At 43.4% G+C, this 25,092-nt stretch overlaps 1 protein-coding gene across 1 annotated transcript in view; it reads right to left on the bottom strand.

Annotated features, from left to right (window-relative positions):
• Positions 1 to 23,510, bottom strand: part of LOC123742415 (dolichyl-diphosphooligosaccharide--protein glycosyltransferase subunit TUSC3) — a 129,789-nt gene extending 106,279 nt beyond the window's left edge. The window contains exon 1 of the mRNA XM_045716436.2: positions 23,365 to 23,510. Coding sequence (XP_045572392.1) covers positions 23,365 to 23,469 — 105 coding nt within the window. The 5' untranslated portion in view covers positions 23,470 to 23,510. The remainder of the gene's footprint in view (positions 1 to 23,364) is intronic.
• Positions 23,511 to 25,092: the final 1,582 nt, after the last annotated feature.

The following is a 25,092-nucleotide window of genomic DNA, read 5'->3' on the forward strand; positions in this document are numbered from 1 at the left end:
TCTCTCTCTCTCCCCCTCTTCCTCTCTCTTTCTCTGATAATCACATCAACGAGGCCTGTCTGTTCCCTCTCTCTCTCTTCCTCTCTCTTTCTCTGATAATCACATATACTAGGCCTGTCTGTTCCCTCTCTTCCTCTCTCTTTCTCTGATAATCACATATACTAGGCCTGTCTGTTCCCTCTCTCTCTCTTCCTCTCTCTTCCTCTGATAATCACATCAACGAGGCCTGTCTGTTCCCTCTCTCTCTCTTCCTCTCTTTCTCTGATAATCACATCAACGAGGCCTGTCTGTTCCCTCTCTCTCTCCCTCTGATAATCACATATACTAGGCCTGTCTGTTCCCTCTCTCTCTCTCTCTCCCCCTCTTCCTCTCTCTTTCTCTGATAATCACATCAACGAGGCCTGTCTGTTCCCTCTCTCTCTCTTCCTCTCTCTTTCTCTGATAATCACATATACTAGGCCTGTCTGTTCCCTCTCTTCCTCTCTCTTTCTCTGATAATCACATATACTAGGCCTGTCTGTTCCCTCTCTCTCTCTCTCTCTCTCTCTCTCTCTGATAATCACATCAACTAGGCCTGTCTGTTCCCTCTCTCTCCCCCTCTTCCTCTCTCTTCCTCTGATAATCACATCAACGAGGCCTGTCTGTTCCCTCTCTCTCTCTTCCTCTCTCTTTCTCTGATAATCACATCAACGAGGCCTGTCTGTTCCCTCTCTCTCTCTTCCTCTCTCTTTCTCTGATAATCACATCAACTAGGCCTGTCTGTTCCCTCTCTTCCTCTCTCTTCCTCTCTCTTCCTCTGATAATCACATCAACGAGGCCTGTCTGTTCCCTCTCTCTCTCTTCCTCTCTCTTTCTCTGATAATCACATCAACGAGGCCTGTCTGTTCCCTCTCTCTCTCTTTCTCTGATAATCACATCTACTAGGCCTGTCTGTTCCCTCTCTCTCCCTCGCTTCCTCCCTCTCTTCCTCTCTCTTTCTCTGATAATCACATCTACTTGGCCTATCTGTTCCCTCGCTCTCCCTCTCGCTCTCTCCCTGATAATCACATCCCTCTCTCTCCCTTCCTGATAATTACATTTAGTAGGCCTGTCTGTTCCCTCCTTCCCTGATCCAGTGTTTGTATTCCATTGCCCTTTCACCTCTCTCCTGTACTTCCTCCTCCCAGGGCATCAGCTAACTATTCACCTTCCTGTCAACTGCTACTTCGGTTTACCCATCTTCCAACCCCCAGGCCTCTGTGCAGTGGAAGCTCATGAGCGCGCACACGCACATACACACTTAAGAGATATCGCTTTTCCCAGTGCGGCTGGGTCATCACATCTCCACAGGCTGCTAGTCAGTCCGCCACGGTAGACCTGCCCTGCTTCGCTCTCCATTTCTCCCTCTCCCCATCCATCTCTCTCTCTCCCCATCTCTAGACTCTCCCTCCTGTATCTACTCCATTCCATTCCTGCTCAGTCTCTCTCCATATCTCCTCTCTCTCCATCCCCCTCTCTTTCCTTTCCAACCCATTTCCTCCTGTAAGACCAACTGAATTCAGAATCTAAAGCAGACAGCTCAGCAGCCTGGCACTGCCCTGTAAGTCCCTCATTATGCCCAGTTTCTTCAGAAGTCCGTGGCACGTACAGGTCATCTGAGGGGTCATACAGTAGAGACATGCCCCTTAATTAGCACACCCTTATTACAAACGACTCACAACATCCAATTCCGATGCTATGGGAATTTACTCATTAAAAAATGTGTGTGTTTTATTTAATATTGATGGCGACTGCTGCGCTGTCGGTCTACCTCAGAGATCGTTCATTTCTCTTTTGCTTAATTAAATAGGAGAGGAAGAAGAAACCTCTGAAGTATGAAATCAGACCACTTCATGGCACTTAAATCAATCACTCTAAACCTTATCCATAGAGCTCACTGTGGGTGAATATGACACACAAAATAAAAATCATAGCCTGTCATGTTATTTAGATGCTTCGCTTTAACTGCGAGCATTTCGATAAAAGTGCTTCCCTGTACCCTCCGGGGCATGTGAGAGAAAATAACGCTTTGATTATCTTGATGAATGTGCATTTTGTCAAGAGATGAAGTTCACACCCTCGTTGCTTTTATTTCTTCCCCTATTTGGAAACATGGCACTTTGAAACAACTGGCAATCTCTAGGGCTCCGTTCAGACACAAAATGGCTCCTTGTGCCTTTTGTCTGTACGACAACCATACCTCTCTCATAATCAATTAGCTTTGTAGTGGTGGCGGATTGGGAGAGTCCCCGCAGTGCTTGGTGTCGCTTGTTTAACGGCCTGGAGGTGGGATTTGACTATAGTTGAGATGTCCCTGGTAGACAGCACTTTCCTCTTGTCTTTTATTTCCCTCCTCCTCCCTCGTTCTCTCCCGCGCTCTTCCATTATTGCAGGGGAAGCACATTGTCCCGTCTGTTTACACCCGTCCTCTCCATTACTGGCCGCCGCTGCAATAAAAGTCCCCCTCTGTAGCCGCCGACCCGCCTTTCATTATGCCACGTTTATAACAAAATCAAAACGTTGAGCTCAATAAACACGGTGGCTGCGGTGGCCAGGCTCGGGGTAACTGGCGCTGAAGGGTGGATCTGCTGCTGAGGTGGCAGGTCGATGGAGGCAATGGATGGAGGAGCTTCCTTGGCGGCAAACGCAACATCGCAAGAGAGACTGAGTTAAAAAGAGAGAGCGAGAGGAAGGAGGGAGAGAGTTTTCCCACTGAGGCCCATGTTTGTTTCTCCTATAGATATTTTACCGGACGGGGTCCAAAGCTCCCCAAACCAAAATCTATTCTAGAGCCTCAACATTCCTGCCTAAAGCTCAATGGAACATACACTTCTTCCACTGCTAATTCATGATAATAGGGAATAAAGCACATTGCACATGTTAAGTGGCTCATAAGCCACAAATTAGCCTTTAAGCCCCAATGGGTACTTATTCCATGTATTATTACCATTTACTTAGCAAATGCTTAATCATGTATGTAACCAATTAGAGAACGGTAGGTTGAGAATAGTTAACCTTTTAATATGAGGTTTCTATGCTAGAACGACCTCAAAACCGTTTTTACTAGGGGCGGGACAACACCAGTATTGCGATACTCGTTAGTATATCGGCAAGGAAACAAAACGTGAAGCGGATTTCACTTCTTTGGGAAAACAGCCTCAACGTTGCAAACTAACAAGCTATAACACAATATTTACATACATGCTTTGTTTTTACATTTTTGCCATTGAAAAAAAATTGCGATATCATCACAGCCCTAGTTTCGACATCAAGATTTGTAGATTGGAACTTAAAGATGCAATCTGCAAAAATCGCTCCATCATTTCCTGGTTGCTAATATTCTATTAGTTTGTCTAATTTCAGTTTATGTGACAAAACAAGCAATGAATAGTGTAGAGAATCATTGTACCATCTAAACGGCTGTGAAATATATTTCCAATAACTAAAAATAGGTTATTTTCAGCTGTTTGAAGCTGGTGAAAAAAAACGAAAGTAAAAGATGCAAAAACAAAACTTAAAAACTGGAAGCATAGAAATAGCACACATAGAACAGATCTACAGATTCTTAGACTTGTTTTCAATGCGAATGACATATATATAACTAACATTTCTATGTCAATTTGGTCGGTTCGACCAAAAAGTTACATATTGCAGCTTTAAAAGACAGTCACAATAAGTTTCTACAAGCGTTTAGCATCACCTCTCACAGCACACACATTCTGCAGTCCTGACAAAATGAACGTTTGACCGGTGTAGTAAAGAATTGTTTTCGAAGGCTCCACTGCTCCATAATTCAATTGGAGAAAAAAATAATTTAAGTGATAAAGATGCAGAGAGAGACACGGCCTTGTGTTGGACCCAAACAAGTTCCCCTCCGCCCCAAAACTAAGGAGGGAAGAGAAGTTGCTGTTGGCCGCAGGTTTATCGTGGCCAATTAGAGAATGTGAATTAGTGGCTGTGATTTGGTCATCGCCTCAGAGTATTAAATTCAAAGCAACTCAATTTATGATTTGGAGGCTATAGTCTATTGTTTCACGACCAAGTCCATCTTTACATTTCAAAAGGAGGAAGAGGAGACTAAAGTCATTTAGCTGTTGAATAGAGGCGACTTGACAAATTAGTTAGGTAACGGGTGTGTTGGGGGCAATTAGCGAACGCCAGGCCAGAAGACTAGAAGTGTCATTTAACAGTTGTCTGAGGCGATATAATGCAGTCTCTAACAGACACTAATCAACTGAAGTTGAATATTGAATCGAGTGGAGATACAGACAAAAACATAAGACCCTACCAAAGAATATAAACACTCAGTTGTTTGCAAAGTGGGTTCTTTTAATCACGTTGTTTGGCTAAAAGAATTTCGACTTCGCGTCGGCCCTCCTGAATGCTAATGGGAACTGAAATGTCAACGCGTTTAACCAAAAAAGCTAAAGTAATAAAAAAGTTTTAAAACGATGCAAGTACCGTTTATCTATTATTTTGTGACTCAGGCAAAAATGTCACCGCTTACTTTTAGAAGATTCATCGAACTGTTACCCGCATTTTCCCATTTATTGGGAGTCGCTCGGTGCACCAAAGTGGCATTTAGCATTTAGCATTCGCCTGAACCTTTTATGCAAACTCTAATTTATCATGTTTGATTTGCATATGCCTTTGTGTGGCGCATAAAACTGCCTGTCACTCTAAGGACATGGCAGGCTGGCATACAGGCACCTCTGGGAAGGCAGGTGATTATTAATGCAATCAGTCCAGGGAGGGGGACTCGCCTTGCCTTCCTCCCCTACACACCCGTCTCTCTCCCTGGCTCTGTGCCAGAGACACGTCTTTGTGACGTCGGCGCTATGGGGCTGACAGCTCTGGCTCCAAGGACAGTCGACCGGCCGGTCAGTAACGGTAACAAGGCTCGGTCTTAAGATGACCACCGTTGCTGTAGCGTAGGCTAGCCAAACTACAGCGGGAGTTCTCCCTAACCTCGGCCTTCTCAAGTGCCTCCAATAAAGGGCAGCCTTGAGAACATCTCTGGCACCGGCGCAAACGGAGAGGGAGAGAGAGCATTAGAGATGAATAAAGGATCATTGGAAATATCTGTGACAGTCAGGACGAAGGAGACACAGGGCACTGGGTTCACCCCCCCCGTCCCCCCACCCCCGTCGCCGTCCCCCTTCTCTGCCTTGGGCTGTGAAACGGAGAGATGTTCCCCCTAATGAAGGAACGGAGGAAGGAAGGAGAGTTTGTATACACTTTAATGTGTCTCTCGCCCCATTGGAGGCTCGCAGAGACTTGTCCCGGCGTGTCTGGTGCCGGGCTGATAAGACGTCAACGCCTTATCCTGCTCGACAGACCGTCTTCGTCAGGGGGGGGGGACACCCGCGTCTTTTTCTCCCGTCGGGACCGGGATCATCTATTCCCCGGCGGGAGGGATGACGTCCTGTCGTTGACAAGGCGCAGATAAAAAGTGAAGATGTCGCGTGGCGGTCGGAGTCGTTGGGGGGGCTTCGGCGTGAATGGAGGGGTGAGAGGAGGGAGGGACAGAGGGAAAGGGCAGATCAGTGGAGGGGTGGACAGGTGATGGAGGGATATAGATGGAGGTATGGCATGGGGCTTTAAGCTCTTCATAATCTTCGGCAGAAGCAACACGTGATAAACATGGAATCAAAAGGGTGTGTACTACTAGAACATACAAGTAATGCCTTGACGTCCCTAGTTCAATCACGTAGGCCCTCAGTTTAAATAACAAGGGCTGGTTCCCTCACCAGGTCTAGAAAGCATGTTCAATGAAAAAGATGTTTAGTCCAGGAACAGGCTTAATGGTTCCAGCAAACAGGCCCTGACATAGATTCTGCTGAATGATATTAATGGTAATATAGCAATGAGGCTAAATCATTGTTGCGTCATCAAAAGGTTGCCACATATGCCAGGGTGCCTACTCAAACCTCCAAACCAACCTGAAATCAAAAATACACTTTAATCACTTCACGGCTCCTTCCACTCATCTCCGGGACTTGGAGGACTGGTTTTCTCTGATTAACGGACCAGAGAATGTATTTTCGCAAGAATGTCAAGTCACACACCATCGAGAGAGAGAGGGGCCCGGCCCCTCCCTTCGATTCAGAGTTACTGCCAGGGAAATGAGTTGGAAAATGTCAACAAAAAAAAGGGGGGAAAGGAAATGTCTGGTGTTCAAAGCATCCATCACCAGAATGACTGGCTGACAATGTACTGTTATCAATTATTCATAACCCTGGTAGGTAATGAAAGAAATCACAACAACCTCCCCCCCCCCCCCCCCGACAACCAATTACAGATGGTTCGCCTTAAGAGGACCAAAATAACGGCACTGCTGTGGCTTAGTTATGGAGGGAGTGTGTCTGTGTGCTCTTCCTCCTCCCAACCCTGTTCAGAATCATTCTCCTCTTAACACTGGTGCCGCTGCAATGGGACACGGTCTGTAATGTTGATATATCACGTAACTTCCCCCTATAGCCCGGGGCACCAGGCCCTGCTGACATGGACAATCCTTTTCTCAATGCTTCCAGGGCACAATGCAAATCATCCCTCATCTCTGGCTAGGGCCTAAACATGGCTGCCGAGACACCTTAGCATTAGCCATGCTAATAATAACAGCACCACTGGGATGCTGGTGTTTCAGAGTCCAGTCAGAGCATAGAGGTTTCCATTAGGCCATCATTCCTCATTTATTACGCTGAGCGAGAGAGCCAGAGAGAACGAGACAGGCAGAGACCGAGGAGAGAGAGAGAGCGAGGAGAGAGAGAGAGAGAGAGAGCGCGAGAAAGAGAGAGAGAGAGAGAGAGAGAGAGAGAGAGAAAGAGAGAGAGCGCGAGTAAGAGAGAGAGAGAGAGAGAGAGAGAGAGAGAGAGAGAGAGAGAGCGAGCGAGAAAGAGAGAAAGAGAGAAAGAGAGTGCGAGGGAAAGAGAGCGAGAGAGAGAAAGAGAGCGAGAGAGAGAGAGAAGAGAGGGCGAGTAGAAAAGAAAGAGGATTAATAACCTTACCAAAGCTAACGCTGCATTCACAGAATTACAACAGCTCAAAACCAACTGGATGGGGTCACCGCGGACGTGCTCACCCATCAACTCCACACGCCAGCCCCCGTGTGGCGCCCACGCACAACGTCATCGTTTTTGAGCGGGCATACGAGGGTGCGGAGCCCGGAGATTAATACGCAGAGAGTCGTGGTGCACTTATAACTCCAATCGTGCTGAGTCCTTCGTCTCATTATGAGAATGTTTACAGATGTAGGATTTTCATTTGAGCCCGTTTGCTACAGCAGGGAAAATATCCTTCAGCAACAGGAAATGTGAATTATTATGTGGATTATAATACATGGAATAGGTTGTAGGGGTTGATACATTTTAAGTTAAGGCAAATCATGTGTGAAATGTTAAAGTGGAAATGACAAACTTTAGAAGCCCTTTTAAACCATGACTACACTACAAGTTTGCAAATCCTGCTATGCAGGAAAATTCTCATCAACAAAAGTACGATCAAATTAAGATCCTACTTCTGTATATGTGGGGCTTCACTCTGTATGCTACCTCAGCCCAATGAGATGAACATGCTGAGAGGGAGGGAGGGAGAAAGGGAGAGAGAAAGTGAGAGAGAAAGAGATGAGAAGAGATGAGAGCAAGAGAGATGAGAGCGAGAGTGAGAGATGAGAGAGAGCGAGATGGGAGAACGTGGGAGACCAGACCAGCGTGAAACCCAATCTCTGTCCATGCGCGTCCAACCACATGCGTCACACAGCGCTGGCGGTTTCTGCTTTTAGCATTTAACTAACTCCATCAAACACCCAGTAGGCGCACCACTCAAAAGGAACCATGGACTCAGCATGGACAAGGCTTCAACCAATACGGCTCTTAGAGGAGAGAAGGGTCTCCCTCAGTCCCTCGCGGTGTCCCAAATGGCACCCTTATTCCCTGCATAGTGCACTACTTTTGACCACAGCCCTATAGGTAACAGGGTGCCACTTGGGACACACGCCCCTCCCTCCCTGACTGTTCAGTGGGTAATGGCTATCTGCTAATAGGAGAAAACACAGTCAGTGCGTAGGTGTGCTGGACACAAGTTGACACATTGTTCTAGCTCTTCCACAGCAATAATCTCAACCTCCTTCAGACTCTTTCGAGTGTCAGACCAAGGCTGAGTCCCTGGGGAGAAGGACTGCAGTCGAACGTATAGTGGGACAGCATGGCTCTCCAATCACAATCATGTTTTGACGCTTTCCCTTCATACCTGGAGCGATGAGGAGATAGGCCTATATTCCCCTATGCGTTACATAATTAATAGGTCTAAGTCTACATACAGGATGTATAGGGAGAACATGTTTGTTCTCAAGCCCTTGATAAGGCTATGTGGATCAGTATTGCTCCGGGGCTGGGGCTAAGGTTGAAAAGCTACCGGTAATTTACCAAAGTTACCAGAATCCTCAGTAGTGTTGGTACTTAGCAGGTAATTTATGGTAACTTTGGTAATTTACACTTGAATCATTTTTTTTTGTCCATGAGTTTCTAGTGGATAGACCATATGGTTCAAGAGAAAATAGCTTAGGCTAATTAATGAAAAAAGCTATTAATCAACAATGGCATTATTTAAAATTAACTCTGCATCTCTTCCAAGCATTGACTTTTTTCACAACTGCCACCAGTTTGGCGTCAAAACAAAGACATACTGAAACCCTCCTATTAAACACCAACGGTATTCACTAAGTTGACGGTATATATTTAGAATCATGTTTTACAGCTTTGTCATTCTATTCCTTTATTTTTGAATAATCTTATTTGATGATGTTATATATTTTACATGGATCAGGCCACTCAGAGGGCCAGAGATAATCTGAAGTACCAAAAAAGGCCAATAGATGTTAAAATTCCCCCCCAAATTGAAAATCACCAATATTCTGGCAGTTTACTGATCAACATCAAAAGTTTCCCATAACATACCCCCCCTTTACAACCTTAGCTGGGAGGAAAAGGTGGAGCCTGGCGCAGCCCTATTGGATTGAAAAGCACCGCTATTGGGCCTATAAAGTTACTCTGGGAAAACAAAAACAAGTGATAGCACAAAAACAGTAATGCTGTGCTTTATCCCAATCCCCAGCTGGTCCCAGGGAGCCAGAACTGCTTACAGTGTCCTTTCAGTCCCCATTTCCATTAGGCAGACATAAAATGGGGGGGAAAGGTATCATATTTATTTTCTGTGATGAACGGTGTACCATCAAACTGACATAAATATACCTCACTGTGACTATTTCCCCTCCTTTGGTCCATTCCAATACTCTCCGCACCCCATTCACCCCCCCCGTTCTTTCCAAAACACTCCAGGGAGAAGTGAAACCTGGGCTTTCAACAAATATATTAAAAAGACTTTTGAGACAGTGCCTCAGAAATACTGCGGCCCTCAGCGCTCTGGGGTCTCGCGCCAACACTCGCAGGGGCGATTTGGAGAGCGGGCCGTGATGCCGCCGGGGCGAGCTAGCAGAATGCAAAGTTGCTGCTTCGCCGCTTTACCCCATTTGGGCTCAATAAGATCTTCCGCCCCCCACAGTTTCCACCTGAGGGAGGTCACAGAAAGATCATATTTTCTCACAGCCAGACAAGGCGCTATTTCTCTCCACTAGTCCCCAACGTGCAGCTAGCGAACTAGCAGGGCCGCCTGCCTGCCTGCCTGCCACCCTGCATTAACACAGCACAGAAAAATGAAGGGAGACTAGCTAGGAAAGAAGGAAGGGGAGGCATGTACAGCTGTTGTAGAAACAAGAGGGTAGTAGTGGAGTTTTATACATATACATGTGTATCAATGGGAAGCACATATTGAGAGACACGGACTCTGCCACTATGGCTTGTAGATTGAAAATACTTTAGCATAGGCCTATGTTATCACAAATTGCCTGGTGCCAGATCCATTTGTGCCCTTGCCAATCCATTACTGTCATTGTCAAACCAAGTATGACAATGAGTGACAAGGAGTTGGCATGACAGCACAAACAGACAGACTGGAATTCAGGCTAGCAAACAGACAGTTGTGAGTTCAAATGAAGTACAGTCAGGCACATGTAGCTTGAATTCTAATTAACATTCATTATTAATAGGTAGTGCTAAGCGATTAACCAACATTGTTTTTTTTTCTTCAGATTACTAAACAACTAATTGACCTCCATAGTAGAGGTCAACCGATTATGATTTTTCAGCGCCGATACCGATTATTGGAGGACCCGAAAAAGCCGATGCCGATTAATCAGCCTTTTTTATTTATTTATTTGTAATAATGACAATTACAACAATACTGAATGAACACTTATTTGAACTTAATATAATACATCAATAAAATCAATTTAGCCTCAAATAAATAATGAAACATGTTCAATTTTATTTAAATAATGCAAAAACAAAGTGTTGGAGAAGAAAGTAAAAGTGCAATATGTGCCATGTAAAAAAGCTAACGTTTAAGTTCCTTGCTCAGAACATGAGAACATATGAAAGCTGGTGGTTCCTTTTAACATGAGTCTTCAATATTCCCAGGTAAGATGTTTTAGGTTGTAGTTATTATAGGAATTATAGGACTATTTCTCTCTATACGATTTGTATTTCATATACCTTTGACTATTGGATGTTCTTATAGGCACTTTAGTATTGCCAGGGTAACAGTATAGCTTCCGTCCCTCTCCTCGTTCCTACCTGGGCTTGAACCAGGAACACATCGACAACAGCCACCCTCGAAGCAGCGTTACCCATGTAGAGGAAGGGAAAAAACTACTCCAAGTCTCAGAGCGAGTGACGTTTGAAACTCTATTAGCGCGCACCCGCTAACTAGCTAGCCGTTTAACATCGGTTACAGCAGCCTAATCTCAGGAGTAGATAGGCTTGAAGTCATAAACAGCGCAATGCATTGCGAAGGGCTGCTGGCAAAACGCAGTAAAGTGCTGTTTTGAATGAATGCTTACGAGCCTGCTGGTGCCTACCACCGCTCAGTCAGACTGCTCTATCAAATCATAGACTTAATTATAACATAATAACACACAGAAATACGAGCCTTTGGTCATTAATATGGTCGAACCCGGAAACTATCATCTCAAAAACAAAACGTTATTCCTGTTACATTGCACAACCTTCAGTGTTATGTCATAATTATGTAAAATTCCGACAAATTACCCAAAGTGTTGCATATACCCTGACTGCGTGCAATGAACGCAAAATGACACAATTTCACCTGGTCAATATTGCCTGCTTACCTGGATTTCTTTTAGCTAAATATGCAGGTTTAAAAATATATACTTCTGTGTATTAATTTTAAGAAAGGCATTGATGTTTATGGTTAGGTACAGTTGTGCAACGATTGTGCTTTTTTCGCAAATGCGCTTTTGTTAAATCCTCCCCGTTTGGTGAAGTCGGCTGTCTTTGATAGGAAGAAATAGTCTTCACAGTTTGCAACGAGCCAGGCGGCCCAAACTGCTGCATATACCCTGACTCTGTTTGCAAGAGAAGTGATACATTTTCACTAGTTAAAAGAAATGCATGTTAGCGGGCAATATTAACTAAATATGCAGGTTTAAAAATATGTACTTGTGTATTGATTTTAAGAAAGGCATTGATGTTTATGGTTGGAGCAACGTGTACCTAAGCGATTATATGCAATGCAGGACAGGCTAGATAAACTAGTAATATCATCAACCACGTGTAGTTAACTAGTGATTATGATTGATTGATTGTTTTTTATAAGATAAGTTTAATGCTGGCTAGCAACTTACCTTAGCTTCTTACTGCATTTGCGTAACCTCGTGGAGTGCAATGTAAAGCAGGTGGTTAGAGCGTTGGACTAGTTAACCGTAAGGTTGCAAGATTGAATCCATGAGCTGACAAGGTAAAAATCTGTCTTTCTGCCCCTGAACAAGGCAGTTAACCCACTGTTCCTAGGCCATCATTGAAAATAAGAATGTGTTCTTAACCTGTTATGGCTAGGGGGCAGTATTTTCACGGCTGGATAAAAAACGTACCCGATTTAATCTGATTATTACTCCTGCCCAGAAACTAGAATATGCATATAATTATTCGCTTTGGATAGAAAACACTCCAAAGTTTCTAAAACTGTTTGAATGGTGTCTGTGAGTATAACAGAACTCATTTGGCAGGCCAAAACCTGAGAAGATTCTGTACAGGAAGTACCCTGTCTGACCATTTCTTGGCCTTCTTTGTCATCTCTATCCATTACAAAGGATCTCTGCTGTTACGTGACACTTCCTACGGCTCCAATGGGCTCTCAGAGCCCGGGAAAAAGCTGAATGACGTAATTCAAAGCCCTGGCTGAAACACATTATCGCGTTTGTCAAGTGGCCGATCAGGGTACAGTGGGCTTAGGCGCGTGCACTGGCCGCCCCCGTCTTTCTGTTTTTCCCTCTATTTACCGAAACGCAGATTCCCGGTCGGAATATTATCGCTTTTTTACGAGAAAAATGGCATAAAAATTTATTTTAAACAGCGGTTGACATGCTTCGAAGTACGGTAATGAAATATTTAGAAATCTTTTGTCACGAAATGCGCACGACCCTTATTTACCATTCGGATAGTGTCTAGAACGCACGAACAAAACGCCGCAATTTGGATATAACGATGGATTATTTTGGACCAAACCAACATTTGTTATTGAAGTAGCAGTCCTGGGAGTGCATTCTGACGAAGAACATCAAAGGTAATCAAACTTTTCTTATAGTAAATCTGATTTTGGTGATTGCTAAACTTGGTGGGTGTCTAAATAGCTAGCCCTGTGATGCCGGGCTATCTACTGAGAATATTGTAAAATGTGCTTTCACCGAAAAGCTATTTTAAAATCGGACATATCGAGTGCATAGAGGAGTTCTGTATCTATAATTCTTAAAATAATTGTTATGTTTTTTGTGAACGTTTATCGTGAGTAATTTAGTAAATTCACCGGAGGTATGCTAGTTCTGAACGTCACATGCTAATGTAAAAAAGCTGGTTTTTGATATAAATATGAACTTGATTGAACAAAACATGCATGCATTGTATAACATAATGTCCTAGGGTTGTCATCTGATGAGGATCATCAAAGGTTAGTGCTGCATTTAGCTATGGTTTTGTTTTTTGAGATATTATATGCTAGCTTGAAAAATGGGTAGTCTCATTATTTCTGGCTGGGTACTCTGCTGACATAATCTAATGTTTTGCTTTCGCTGTAAAGCCTTTTTGAAATCGGACAGTGTGGTTAGATTAACGAGAGTCTTGTCTTTAAAATGCTGTAAAATAGTAATATGTTTGAAAAATTGAAGTTTTCGGATTTTAGAGGAATTTGTTTTTCGCGCCACGCCCATCATTGGATATTGGAGCAGGTGTTCCGCTAGCGGAACATCTAGATGTAAGAGGTTAACTGACTTGCCTAGTTAAATAAAGGGCTAAAAAAAAAAAAATATATATATATATATATATGCCAAATCGGCGTCCAAAAATACCGATTTCCAATTGTTATGAAAACTTGAAATCAGCCCTAATTAATCGCCCATTCCGATTAAAATCGGTCGACCTCTACTCCATAGGTTCAATTTTTTGTATTCCATTTAGTAATTTTTGGGGGAGAGTTCAACTTGCTGTTTCTCTATTGATAAATGAAATCATTCACGAGAGAAATCAAGTCAAGAACTGTGGGATGCTAATCTGAAGGGAGTTGTAGTTTAATTACACAAATATTCAACCTAGTTCAGTGCAGAAACGTGGTAAATAACTACAATGACCATAATCCATTGTGCCTTTTTTTCACGGCTCGGATAGAGATGGACCAGAGAGGAAGAGGCGAAGTGAGAGGTTTCACTCTCGCCAAAATTTGTGCAAAATAAGCCTAATGCGTTTCTATGGGCTTATTTTGGACCTAAGCTTGTCGCCTGCTTTCCCACCAAAGACACCCATTGCTAGGGCGGAGACGTGAGCATCTCGTCATTATATACAGTTCTCTGGAAAGATACACTTTTACGCCTGCTACGTTACACTTTTACGCCTGCTCTTCCTCCCGGGGAAGGACTGCCCATTCCATGATCTCGCCATCACGGTTGACAACTCCATAGTGTCCTCCTCCCAGAGTGCTAAGAACCTTGGAGTGACCCTGGACAACACCCGGTCGTTCTCCACTAACATCAAGGCGGTGACCCGATCCTGTAGGTTCATGCTCTACAACATTCGCAGAGTACGACCCTGCCTTACACAGGAAGCGGCGCAGGTCCTAATCCAGGCACTTGTCATCTCCCGTCTGGATTACTGCAACTCGCTGTTGGCTGGGCTCCCTGCCTGTGCCATTAAACCCCTACAACTCATCCAGAACGCCGCAGCCCGTCTGGTGTTCAACCTTCCCAAGTTCTCTCACGTCACCCCGCTCCTCCGCTCTCTCCACTGGCTTCCTGTTGAAGCTCGCATCCGCTACAAGACCATGGTGCTTGCCTACGGAGCTGTGAAGGGAACGGCACCTCCGTACCTTCAGGCTCTGATCAGGCCCTACACCCAAACAAGGGCACTGCGTTCATCCACCTCTGGCCTGCTCGCCTCCCTACCTCTGAGGAAGCACAGTTCCCGCTCAGCCCAGTCAAAACTGTTCGCTGCTCTGGCACCCCAATGGTGGAACAAGCTCCCTCACGACGCCAGGACAGCGGAGTCAATCACCACCTTCCGGAGTCACCTGAAACCCCACCTCTTTAAGGAATACCTGGGATAGGATAAAGTAATCCTTCTAACCCCCCCCCCTAAAGATTTAGATGCACTATTGTAAAGTGGTTGTTCCACTGGATATCATAAGGTGAATCCACCAATTTGTAAGTCGCAAAATGTAAATGTAATGTACACAGACCGCATGAGATAGTAATGTACATGATGACCAGAGGGACAGAGACAGTTCGGGAAAGCATTGCCTCATCTACTTTGAAGAACTAGTAAAATGATCGTCAGACAGCTCTGCAGCATACTTAGGCAGGCTAGCCTAGCTAAATAGCATGACTAAAGACAGTACAGTATGGGGAGTAGATAACATTAGATGGTCTGGCTGGCTGACTGTTACTGCCTGAGCAGAGATGATGACTTTAAGGAATGAAAAATAGTCAAATAAAACAAAGTCATATAAACATCTGAAATAGAGATAATCTGAAGTACCAAAATAGGCCAATAGATGTTAAAATTCCCCCCCAAATTGAAAATCACCAATATTCTGGCAGTTTACTGATCAACATCAAAAGTTTCCCATAACATACCCTCCCTTTACAACCTTAGCTGGGAGGAAAAGGTGGAGCCTGGCGCAGCCCTATTGGATTGAAAAGCACCGCTATTGGGCCTATAAAGTTACTCTGGGAAAACAAAAACAAGTGATGGCACAAAAACAGTGATGCTGTGCTTTACCCCAATCCCCAGCTGGTCCCGGGGAGCCAGAACTGCTTACAGTGTCCTTTCAGTCCCCATTGCCATTAGGCAGACATAAAATGGGCGGGAAAGGTATCATATTTATTTTCTGTGATGAACGGTGTACCATCAAACTGACATAAATATACCACACTGTGACTATTTCCCCTCCTTTGGTCCATTCCAATACTCTCCGCACCCCATTCACCCCCCGTTCTTTCCAAAACACTCCAGGGAGAAGTGAAACCTGGGCTTTCAACAAATATATTAAAAAGACTTTTGAGACAGTGCCTCAGAAATACTGCGGCCCTCAGCGCTCTGGGGTCTCGCGCCAACACTCGCAGGGGCGATTTAGAGAGCGGGCCGGGATGCCGCCGGGGCGAGCTAGCAGAATGCAAAGTTGCTGCTTCACCGCTTTACCCCATTTGGGCTCAATAAGATCTTCCGCCCCCCACAGTTTCCGCCTGAGGGAGGTCACAGAAAGATCATATTTTCTCACAGCCAGACAAGGCGCTATTTCACTCCACTAGTCCCCAACGTGCAGCTAGCGAACTAGCAGGGCCGCCTGCCTGCCTGCCTGCCACCCTGCATTAACACAGCACAGAGAAATGAAGGGAGACTAGCTAGGAAAGAAGGAAGGGGAGGCATGTACAGCTGTTGTAGAAACAAGAGGGTAGTAGTGGAGTTTTATACATATACATGTGTATCAATGGGAAGCACATATTGAGAGACACGGACTCTGCCACTATGGCTTGTAGATTGAAAATACTTTAGCATAGGCCTATGTTATCACAAATTGCCTGGTGCCAGATCCATTTGTGCCCTTGCCAATCCATTACTGTCATTTTCAAACCAAGTATGACAATGAGTGACAAGGAGTTGGCATGACAGCACAAACAGACAGACTGGAATTCAGGCTAGCAAACAGACAGTTGTGAGTTCAAATTAAGTACAGTCAGGCACATGTAGCTTGAATTCTAATTAACATTCATTATTAATAGGTAGTGCTAAGCGATTAACCAACATTGTTTTTTTTTCTTCAGATTACTAAACAACTAATTGACCTCCATAGTAGAGGTCAACCGATTATGATTTTTCAGCGCCGATACCGATTATTGGAGGACCCGAAAAAGCCGATGCCGATTAATCGGCCTTTTTTATTTATTTATTTGTAATAATGACAATTACAACAATACTGAATGAACACTTATTTGAACTTAATATAATACATCAATAAAATCAATTTAGCCTCAAATAAATAATGAAACATGTTCAATTTTATTTAAATAATGCAAAAACAAAGTGTTGGAGAAGAAAGTAAAAGTGCAATATGTGCCATGTAAAAAAGCTAACGTTTAAGTTCCTTGCTCAGAACATGAGAACATATGAAAGCTGGTGGTTCCTTTTAACATGAGTCTTCAATATTCCCAGGTAAGATGTTTTAGGTTGTAGTTATTATAGGAATTATAGGACTATTTCTCTCTATACGATTTGTATTTCATATACCTTTGACTATTGGATGTTCTTATAGGCACTTTAGTATTGCCAGTGTAACAGTATAGCTTCCGTCCCTCTCCTCGCTCCTACCTGGGCTTGAACCAGGAACACATCGACAACAGCCACCCTCGAAGCAGCGTTACCCATGTAGAGGAAGGGAAAAAACTACTCCAAGTCTCAGAGCGAGTGACGTTTGAAACTCTATTAGCGCGCACCCGCTAACTAGCTAGCCGTTTAACATCGGTTACAGCAGCCTAATCTCAGGAGTAGATAGGCTTGAAGTCATAAACAGCGCAATGCATTGCGAAGGGCTGCTGGCAAAACGCAGTAAAGTGCTGTTTTGAATGAATGCTTACGAGCCTGCTGGTGCCTACCACCGCTCAGTCAGACTGCTCTATCAAATCATAGACTTAATTATAACATAATAACACACAGAAATACGAGCCTTTGGTCATTAATATGGTCGAACCCGGAAACTATCATCTCAAAAACAAAACGTTATTCCTGTTACATTGCACAACCTTCAGTGTTATGTCATAATTATGTAAAATTCTGACAAATTACCCAAAGTGTTGCATATACCCTGACTGCGTGCAATGAACGCAAAATGACACAATTTCACCTGGTCAATATTGCCTGCTTACCTGGATTTCTTTTAGCTAAATATGCAGGTTTAAAAATATATACTTCTGTGTATTAATTTTAAGAAAGGCATTGATGTTTATGGTTAGGTACAGTTGTGCAACGATTGTGCTTTTTTCGCAAATGCGCTTTTGTTAAATCCTCCCCGTTTGGTGAAGTCGGCTGTCTTTGATAGGAAGAAATAGTCTTCACAGTTTGCAACGAGCCAGGCGGCCCAAACTGCTGCATATACCCTGACTCTGTTTGCAAGAGAAGTGATACATTTTCACTAGTTAAAAGAAATGCATGTTAGCGGGCAATATTAACTAAATATGCAGGTTTAAAAATATGTACTTGTGTATTGATTTTAAGAAAGGCATTGATGTTTATGGTTGGAGCAACGTGTACCTAAGCGATTATATGCAATGCAGGACAGGCTAGATAAACTAGTAATATCATCAACCACGTGTAGTTAACTAGTGATTATGATTGATTGATTGTTTTTTATAAGATAAGTTTAATGCTAGCTAGCAACTTACCTTAGCTTCTTACTGCATTTGCGTAACCTCGTGGAGTGCAATGTAAAGCAGGTGGTTAGAGCGTTGGACTAGTTAACCGTAAGGTTGCAAGATTGAATCCATGAGCTGACAAGGTAAAAATCTGTCTTTCTGCCCCTGAACAAGGCAGTTAACCCACTGTTCCTAGGCCATCATTGAAAATAAGAATGTGTTCTTAACCTGTTATGGCTAGGGGGCAGTATTTTCACGGCTGGATAAAAAACGTACCCGATTTAATCTGATTATTACTCCTGCCCAGAAACTAGAATATGCATATAATTATTCGCTTTGGATAGAAAACACTCCAAAGTTTCTAAAACTGTTTGAATGGTGTCTGTGAGTATAACAGAACTCATTTGGCAGGCCAAAACCTGAGAAGATTCTGTACAGGAAGTACCCTGTCTGACCATTTCTTGGCCTTCTTTGTCATCTCTATCCATTACAAAGGATCTCTGCTGTTACGTGACACTTCCTACGGCTCCAATGGGCTCTCAGAGCCCGGGAAAAAGCTGAATGACGTAATTCAAAGCCCTGGCTGAAACACATTATTGCGTTTGTCAAGTGGCCGATCAGGGTACAGTGGGCTTAGGCGCGTGCACTGGCCGCCCCCGTCTTTCTGTTTTTCCCTCTATTTACCGAAACGCAGATTCCCGGTCGGAATATTATCGCTTTTTTACGAGAAAAATGGCATAAAAATTTATTTTAAACAGCGGTTGACATGCTTCGAAGTACGGTAATGAAATATTTAGAAATCTTTTGTCACGAAATGCGCCATGCGCGCAACCCTTATTTACCATTCGGATAGTGTCTAGAACGCACGAACAAAACGCCGCAATTTGGATATAACGATGGATTATTTTGGACCAAACCAACATTTGTTATTGAAGTAGCAGTCCTGGGAGTGCATTCTGACGAAGAACATCAAAGGTAATCAAACTTTTCTTATAGTAAATCTGATTTTGGTGATTGCTAAACTTGGTGGGTGTCTAAATAGCTAGCCCTGTGATGCCGGGCTATCTACTGAGAATATTGTAAAATGTGCTTTCACCGAAAAGCTATTTTAAAATCGGACATATCGAGTGCATAGAGGAGTTCTGTATCTATAATTCTTAAAATAATTGTTATGTTTTTTGTGAACGTTTATCGTGAGTAATTTAGTAAATTCACCGGAGGTATGCTAGTTCTGAACGTCACATGCTAATGTAAAAAAGCTGGTTTTTGATATAAATATGAACTTGATTGAACAAAACATGCATGCATTGTATAACATAATGTCCTAGGGTTGTCATCTGATGAGGATCATCAAAGGTTAGTGCTGCATTTAGCTATGGTTTTGTTTTTTGAGATATTATATGCTAGCTTGAAAAATGGGTAGTCTCATTATTTCTGGCTGGGTACTCTGCTGACATAATCTAATGTTTTGCTTTCGCTGTAAAGCCTTTTTGAAATCGGACAGTGTGGTTAGATTAACGAGAGTCTTGTCTTTAAAATGCTGTAAAATAGTAATATGTTTGAAAAATTGAAGTTTTTGGATTTTAGAGGAATTTGTTTTTCGCGCCACGCCCATCATTGGATATTGGAGCAGGTGTTCCGCTAGCGGAACATCTAGATGTAAGAGGTTAACTGACTTGCCTAGTTAAATAAAGGTCTAAAAAATATATATATATATATATGCCAAATCGGCGTCCAAAAATACCGATTTCCAATTGTTATGAAAACTTGAAATCAGCCCTAATTAATCGCCCATTCCGATTAAAATCGGTCGACCTCTACTCCATAGGTTCAATTTTTTGTATTCCATTTAGTAATTTTTGGGGGAGAGTTCAACTTGCTGTTTCTCTATTGATAAATGAAATCATTCACGAGAGAAATCAAGTCAAGAACTGTGGGATGCTAGGCTGAAGGGAGTTGTAGTTTAATTACACAAATATTCAACCTAGTTCAGTGCAGAAACGTGGTAAATAACTACAATGACCATAATCCATTGTGCCTTTTTTTCACGGCTCGGATAGAGATGGACCAGAGAGGAAGAGGCGAAGTGAGAGGTTTCACTCTCGCCAAAATTTGTGCAAAATAAGCCTAATGCGTTTCTATGGGCTTATTTTGGACCTAAGCTTGTCGCCTGCTTTCCCACCTTCGGTACAAAGACACCCATTGCTAGGGCGGAGACGTGAGCATCTCGTCATTATATACAGTTCTCTGGAAAGATACACTTTTACGCCTGCTACGTTACACTTTTACGCCTGCTCTTCCTCCCGGGGAAGGACTGCCCATTCCATGATCTCGCCATCACGGTTGACAACTCCATAGTGTCCTCCTCCCAGAGTGCTAAGAACCTTGGAGTGACCCTGGACAACACCCGGTCGTTCTCCACTAACATCAAGGCGGTGACCCGATCCTGTAGGTTCATGCTCTACAACATTCGCAGAGTACGACCCTGCCTTACACAGGAAGCGGCGCAGGTCCTAATCCAGGCACTTGTCATCTCCCGTCTGGATTACTGCAACTCGCTGTTGGCTGGGCTCCCTGCCTGTGCCATTAAACCCCTACAACTCATCCAGAACGCCGCAGCCCGTCTGGTGTTCAACCTTCCCAAGTTCTCTCACGTCACCCCGCTCCTCCGCTCTCTCCACTGGCTTCCTGTTGAAGCTCGCATCCGCTACAAGACCATGGTGCTTGCCTACGGAGCTGTGAAGGGAACGGCACCTCCGTACCTTCAGGCTCTGATCAGGCCCTACACCCAAACAAGGGCACTGCGTTCATCCACCTCTGGCCTGCTCGCCTCCCTACCTCTGAGGAAGCACAGTTCCCGCTCAGCCCAGTCAAAACTGTTCGCTGCTCTGGCACCCCAATGGTTGAACAAGCTCCCTCACGACGCCAGGACAGCGGAGTCAATCACCACCTTCCGGAGTCACCTGAAACCCCACCTCTTTAAGGAATACCTGGGATAGGATAAAGTAATCCTTCTAACCCCCCCCCCTAAAGATTTAGATGCACTATTGTAAAGTGGTTGTTCCACTGGATATCATAAGGTGAATCCACCAATTTGTAAGTCGCAAAATGTAAATGTAATGTACACAGACCGCATGAGATAGTAATGTACATGATGACCAGAGGGACAGAGACAGTTCGGGAAAGCATTGCCTCATCTACTTTGAAGAACTAGTAAAATGATCGTCAGACAGCTCTGCAGCATACTTAGGCAGGCTAGCCTAGCTAAATAGCATGACTAAAGACAGTACAGTATGGGGAGTAGATAACATTAGATGGTCTGGCTGGCTGACTGTTACTGCCTGAGCAGAGATGATGACTTTAAGGAATGAAAAATAGTCAAATAAAACAAAGTCATATAAACATCTGAAATAGAGATAATCTGAAGTACCAAAATAGGCCAATAGATGTTAAAATTCCCCCCCAAATTGAAAATCACCAATATTCTGGCAGTTTACTGATCAACATCAAAAGTTTCCCATAACATACCCTCCCTTTACAACCTTAGCTGGGAGGAAAAGGTGGAGCCTGGCGCAGCCCTATTGGATTGAAAAGCACCGCTATTGGGCCTATAAAGTTACTCTGGGAAAACAAAAACAAGTGATGGCACAAAAACAGTGATGCTGTGCTTTACCCCAATCCCCAGCTGGTCCCGGGGAGCCAGAACTGCTTACAGTGTCCTTTCAGTCCCCATTTCCATTAGGCAGACATAAAATGGGCGGGAAAGGTATCATATTTATTTTCTGTGATGAACGGTGTACCATCAAACTGACATAAATATACCACACTGTGACTATTTCCCCTCCTTTGGTCCATTCCAATACTCTCCGCACCCCATTCACCCCCCCCCCCGTTCTTTCCAAAACACTCCAGGGAGAAGTGAAACAATCATTCATTATTTCAGAGTAATTTCTTATTGATGTCTAATGTGGACCTGACAGAGACCATGGAATATTTTCAATGTTTTAGCAATTGAATGTTCAACATTTTTGGCTTTGGGATTTCTATTAAAAAAGCTCTAAAATCATTGTAATGTCATTATTTACTAATACATTTAATGTTTAAAAAATGTGTTGAAACAGAAAACCGTGAATATTTTTTAATAATGGGGGGGGGGTTGGATTTAGCAGCCTAATTAGGAACTACTTTTTCTAATACACACAAAGCAACATTGGTCTTTGTTACATTTAATTGGGATATTCTAGTTCTGGATATTTGTGAATGAAAGTCTGCAGGTTACACAGACAATAATTAAATAGGCCTACTGTGTCAATAGTATTCTATATATGGTTAACTGCATAAGTAATGGTTTGAAAATGCCTCATTCACATCAACCTGGGGTGTAGTCATTAATATTGGACCAATTCAGGGGTACGTGCTCAGTCCCCTCCTGTACTCTCTGTTCACTCATGACTGCACGGCCAGGCCTGATCACCAACAACGGAAGAAAAAAAATAACGGTACCGGAGCGCCAAGTCTAGGTCCAAGAGGCTTCTAAACAGCTTCTAACCCCAAGCTATAAGACTCCTGAACAGCTAATCAAATGACTCCCCTCACTATTTGCATTGCCCACCCTACTGCTACTCTCTGTTATTATCTATGCACAAGTCACTTTAATAACTTTACCCACATGTATACATTACCTCAATTACCTCGACTAACCGGTGCCCCTGCACATTGACTCTGTACCGGTACCCCCTGTATATAGCCTCGCTATTGTTATATATATATATATATATATATATATATATATTGTATTGTTCTTAAAAATGCATTGTTGGTTAAGGGCTTGTATGCATTTCACTGTAAGGTCTGTTGTATTCGGGGCACATGACAAATACAATTTGATTTGAATTCACCTAGGTCCCTTCGCGTTTCGTTATGTTTGCTTCCGTTTATGAAACAGAATCGGCGTAATGAATACAACCCTGCAGTGTTATGATGACGTAGCCTAGGTATGCCCACTAGAGTTGATCAAAATAGCCTGTCAGAATATAATCTGTGGCTAACAAAAAATGTATACGTTCTGTTAAAACAATCAACTGTATCCAATGCGCCTGTATAATTCCGTATATATCCATTATTGTGAAAAGAGGGAGAACGCGCTGCGATAAATGAAAACATTTCGCGTCATTTGGGACAACGGCCTCGGTCTGTATCTCGGCTCGAGCATCATTCTGGAGACGGGAAAGGTAGCCTATCGCTCTGCTGCACCTTGGTCCAAAATACGCCGAATATTCATACTGTTATGCTTTTGAAACGTGTTTATGTAGAAACGCCGTTACCTCTTTCTTCTTCTGGCCTCCCCCCGAATGCAGGCATAGCAGCAGAATCAACAACAGAGATGCAACCGGCAGGTTGAAAGGGAATCCCGAGGATACAGACGCCATGTTGGAAGATGCTCTCGCTGCGCTACACGTCTCTCTCGAATGTGATTGGCTACTGAAAGGGCCAATCAGGAAGTTTCTGAGAAAGCGTCTTATGGATGTTGTAGTCCATAAATAGAGCTCGCCCGCTTGTAGTCCTAAAACATGAAAATAAATACCTCTACTTCGTTCACCCATTTCTTTGAGGAAAGAATAGGGTTTTGGGATAAATGCCGAAAATAAGGTCTGTGTGTTTAACACAAGCTTAGGAGATCTTATACGTTTTGTTCTATGAGATAATACCAGTCAGTAAACATGACCTTTATGAATTATGAAGCCTTTATGTGCTATATGTGTTTTATCTGAGTACATAAATAATTCAAATTTCACAAAAAGTGACATTAGCTGATGGAGATTATCTCATAGAACAAAATGTATAAAATCTAAGCCTGTGCTTACTACAAACCTTATTCCAAATCAAATGTTATTTGTCACATGCGCCGAATACAACAGGTGTAGACTTTACCGGGAAATACTTACTTATAAGCCCTTACAAGACCTTACGGTCGGATGTCGAGCAGTTGCCATACCTGGCGTTGATGCAACCGGTCAGGATGGTGCAGCTGTAGAACTTGTTGAGGATCTGGGGACCAATGCCAAATCTTTTCAGTCTCCTGAGAGGGTAAAGGTGTTGTCGTGCCCTCTTCACGACTGTCTTGGTGTGTTTGGACCATGACAGTTTGCTGGTGATGTGGACACCAAGGAATTTGAAACTCTTGACCCGTTCCACTACAGCCCCGTCAATGTGAATGGGGTCGTGTTCGGCCCTCCTTTTCCGGTAGTCCATGATCATCTCCTTATTTTCGGCATTTATCCAAAAACCCTCCAAAAACTCAATATTCCCATAAGCTTTGTCTAACGAACCATGGCGGAGTTAGTGCCTACAACAAGACGACATTACTATTGCTCTCTATAAAGCGCATACATTGATGGAATATATGTAATGTGTGTTTCTAGCAAACCCTGGATGATTAAATTATCTAGGGCTAACAATAAGAAAATAAATTAAACAGAGATGGGCATACAAGGATGCCGGGTGCGACGATGAAAGTCCACTCTATCTATAATGTTGGCAAATAACTAATTGAATTTATTTAAATTATAAATCCCTATTAACTGATCATTTTTCATTTAGCCTAATTATTTAAATAACAAATAATAATAATTGTCTGTGTATAACCTAATGCAAACAAACTAAGGAGGCAATGTCAAGCTATTGTGAATTATTTCCCCCGTTGTTTTACCATTCCAATTAATTGCAGCAACAATGCTGAGCAGTTGCCATACCAGGCGGGGATGCAACCGGTCAGGATGCTCTCGATGGTGCAGCTGTAGAACCTTTTGAGGATCTGGGGACCCATGTCAAATCTTTTCAGTCTCCTGAGGGGGAAAAAGTTTTGTCGTGCCCTCTTCACAACTGTCTTGGTATGTTTGGACTATGATAGTTTGTTGGTGATGTGGACACTTAACTTAAGCCTAACTGTAGGATCCATTTGGCCTGCTTATGTGTTCATTTAAGGTGCGTTCCACAGCTGAGGCGAAGCGACGCAACAACCAATGGTTACGTGCCGCTTCGTCGACTGTGTC

The sequence above is a fragment of the Salmo salar genome, chromosome 04 (assembly GCF_965601325.2).
Source record: "Salmo salar chromosome 04, fSalSal1, whole genome shotgun sequence".
In the NCBI taxonomy this organism is placed as follows: domain Eukaryota; kingdom Metazoa; phylum Chordata; class Actinopteri; order Salmoniformes; family Salmonidae; genus Salmo; species Salmo salar.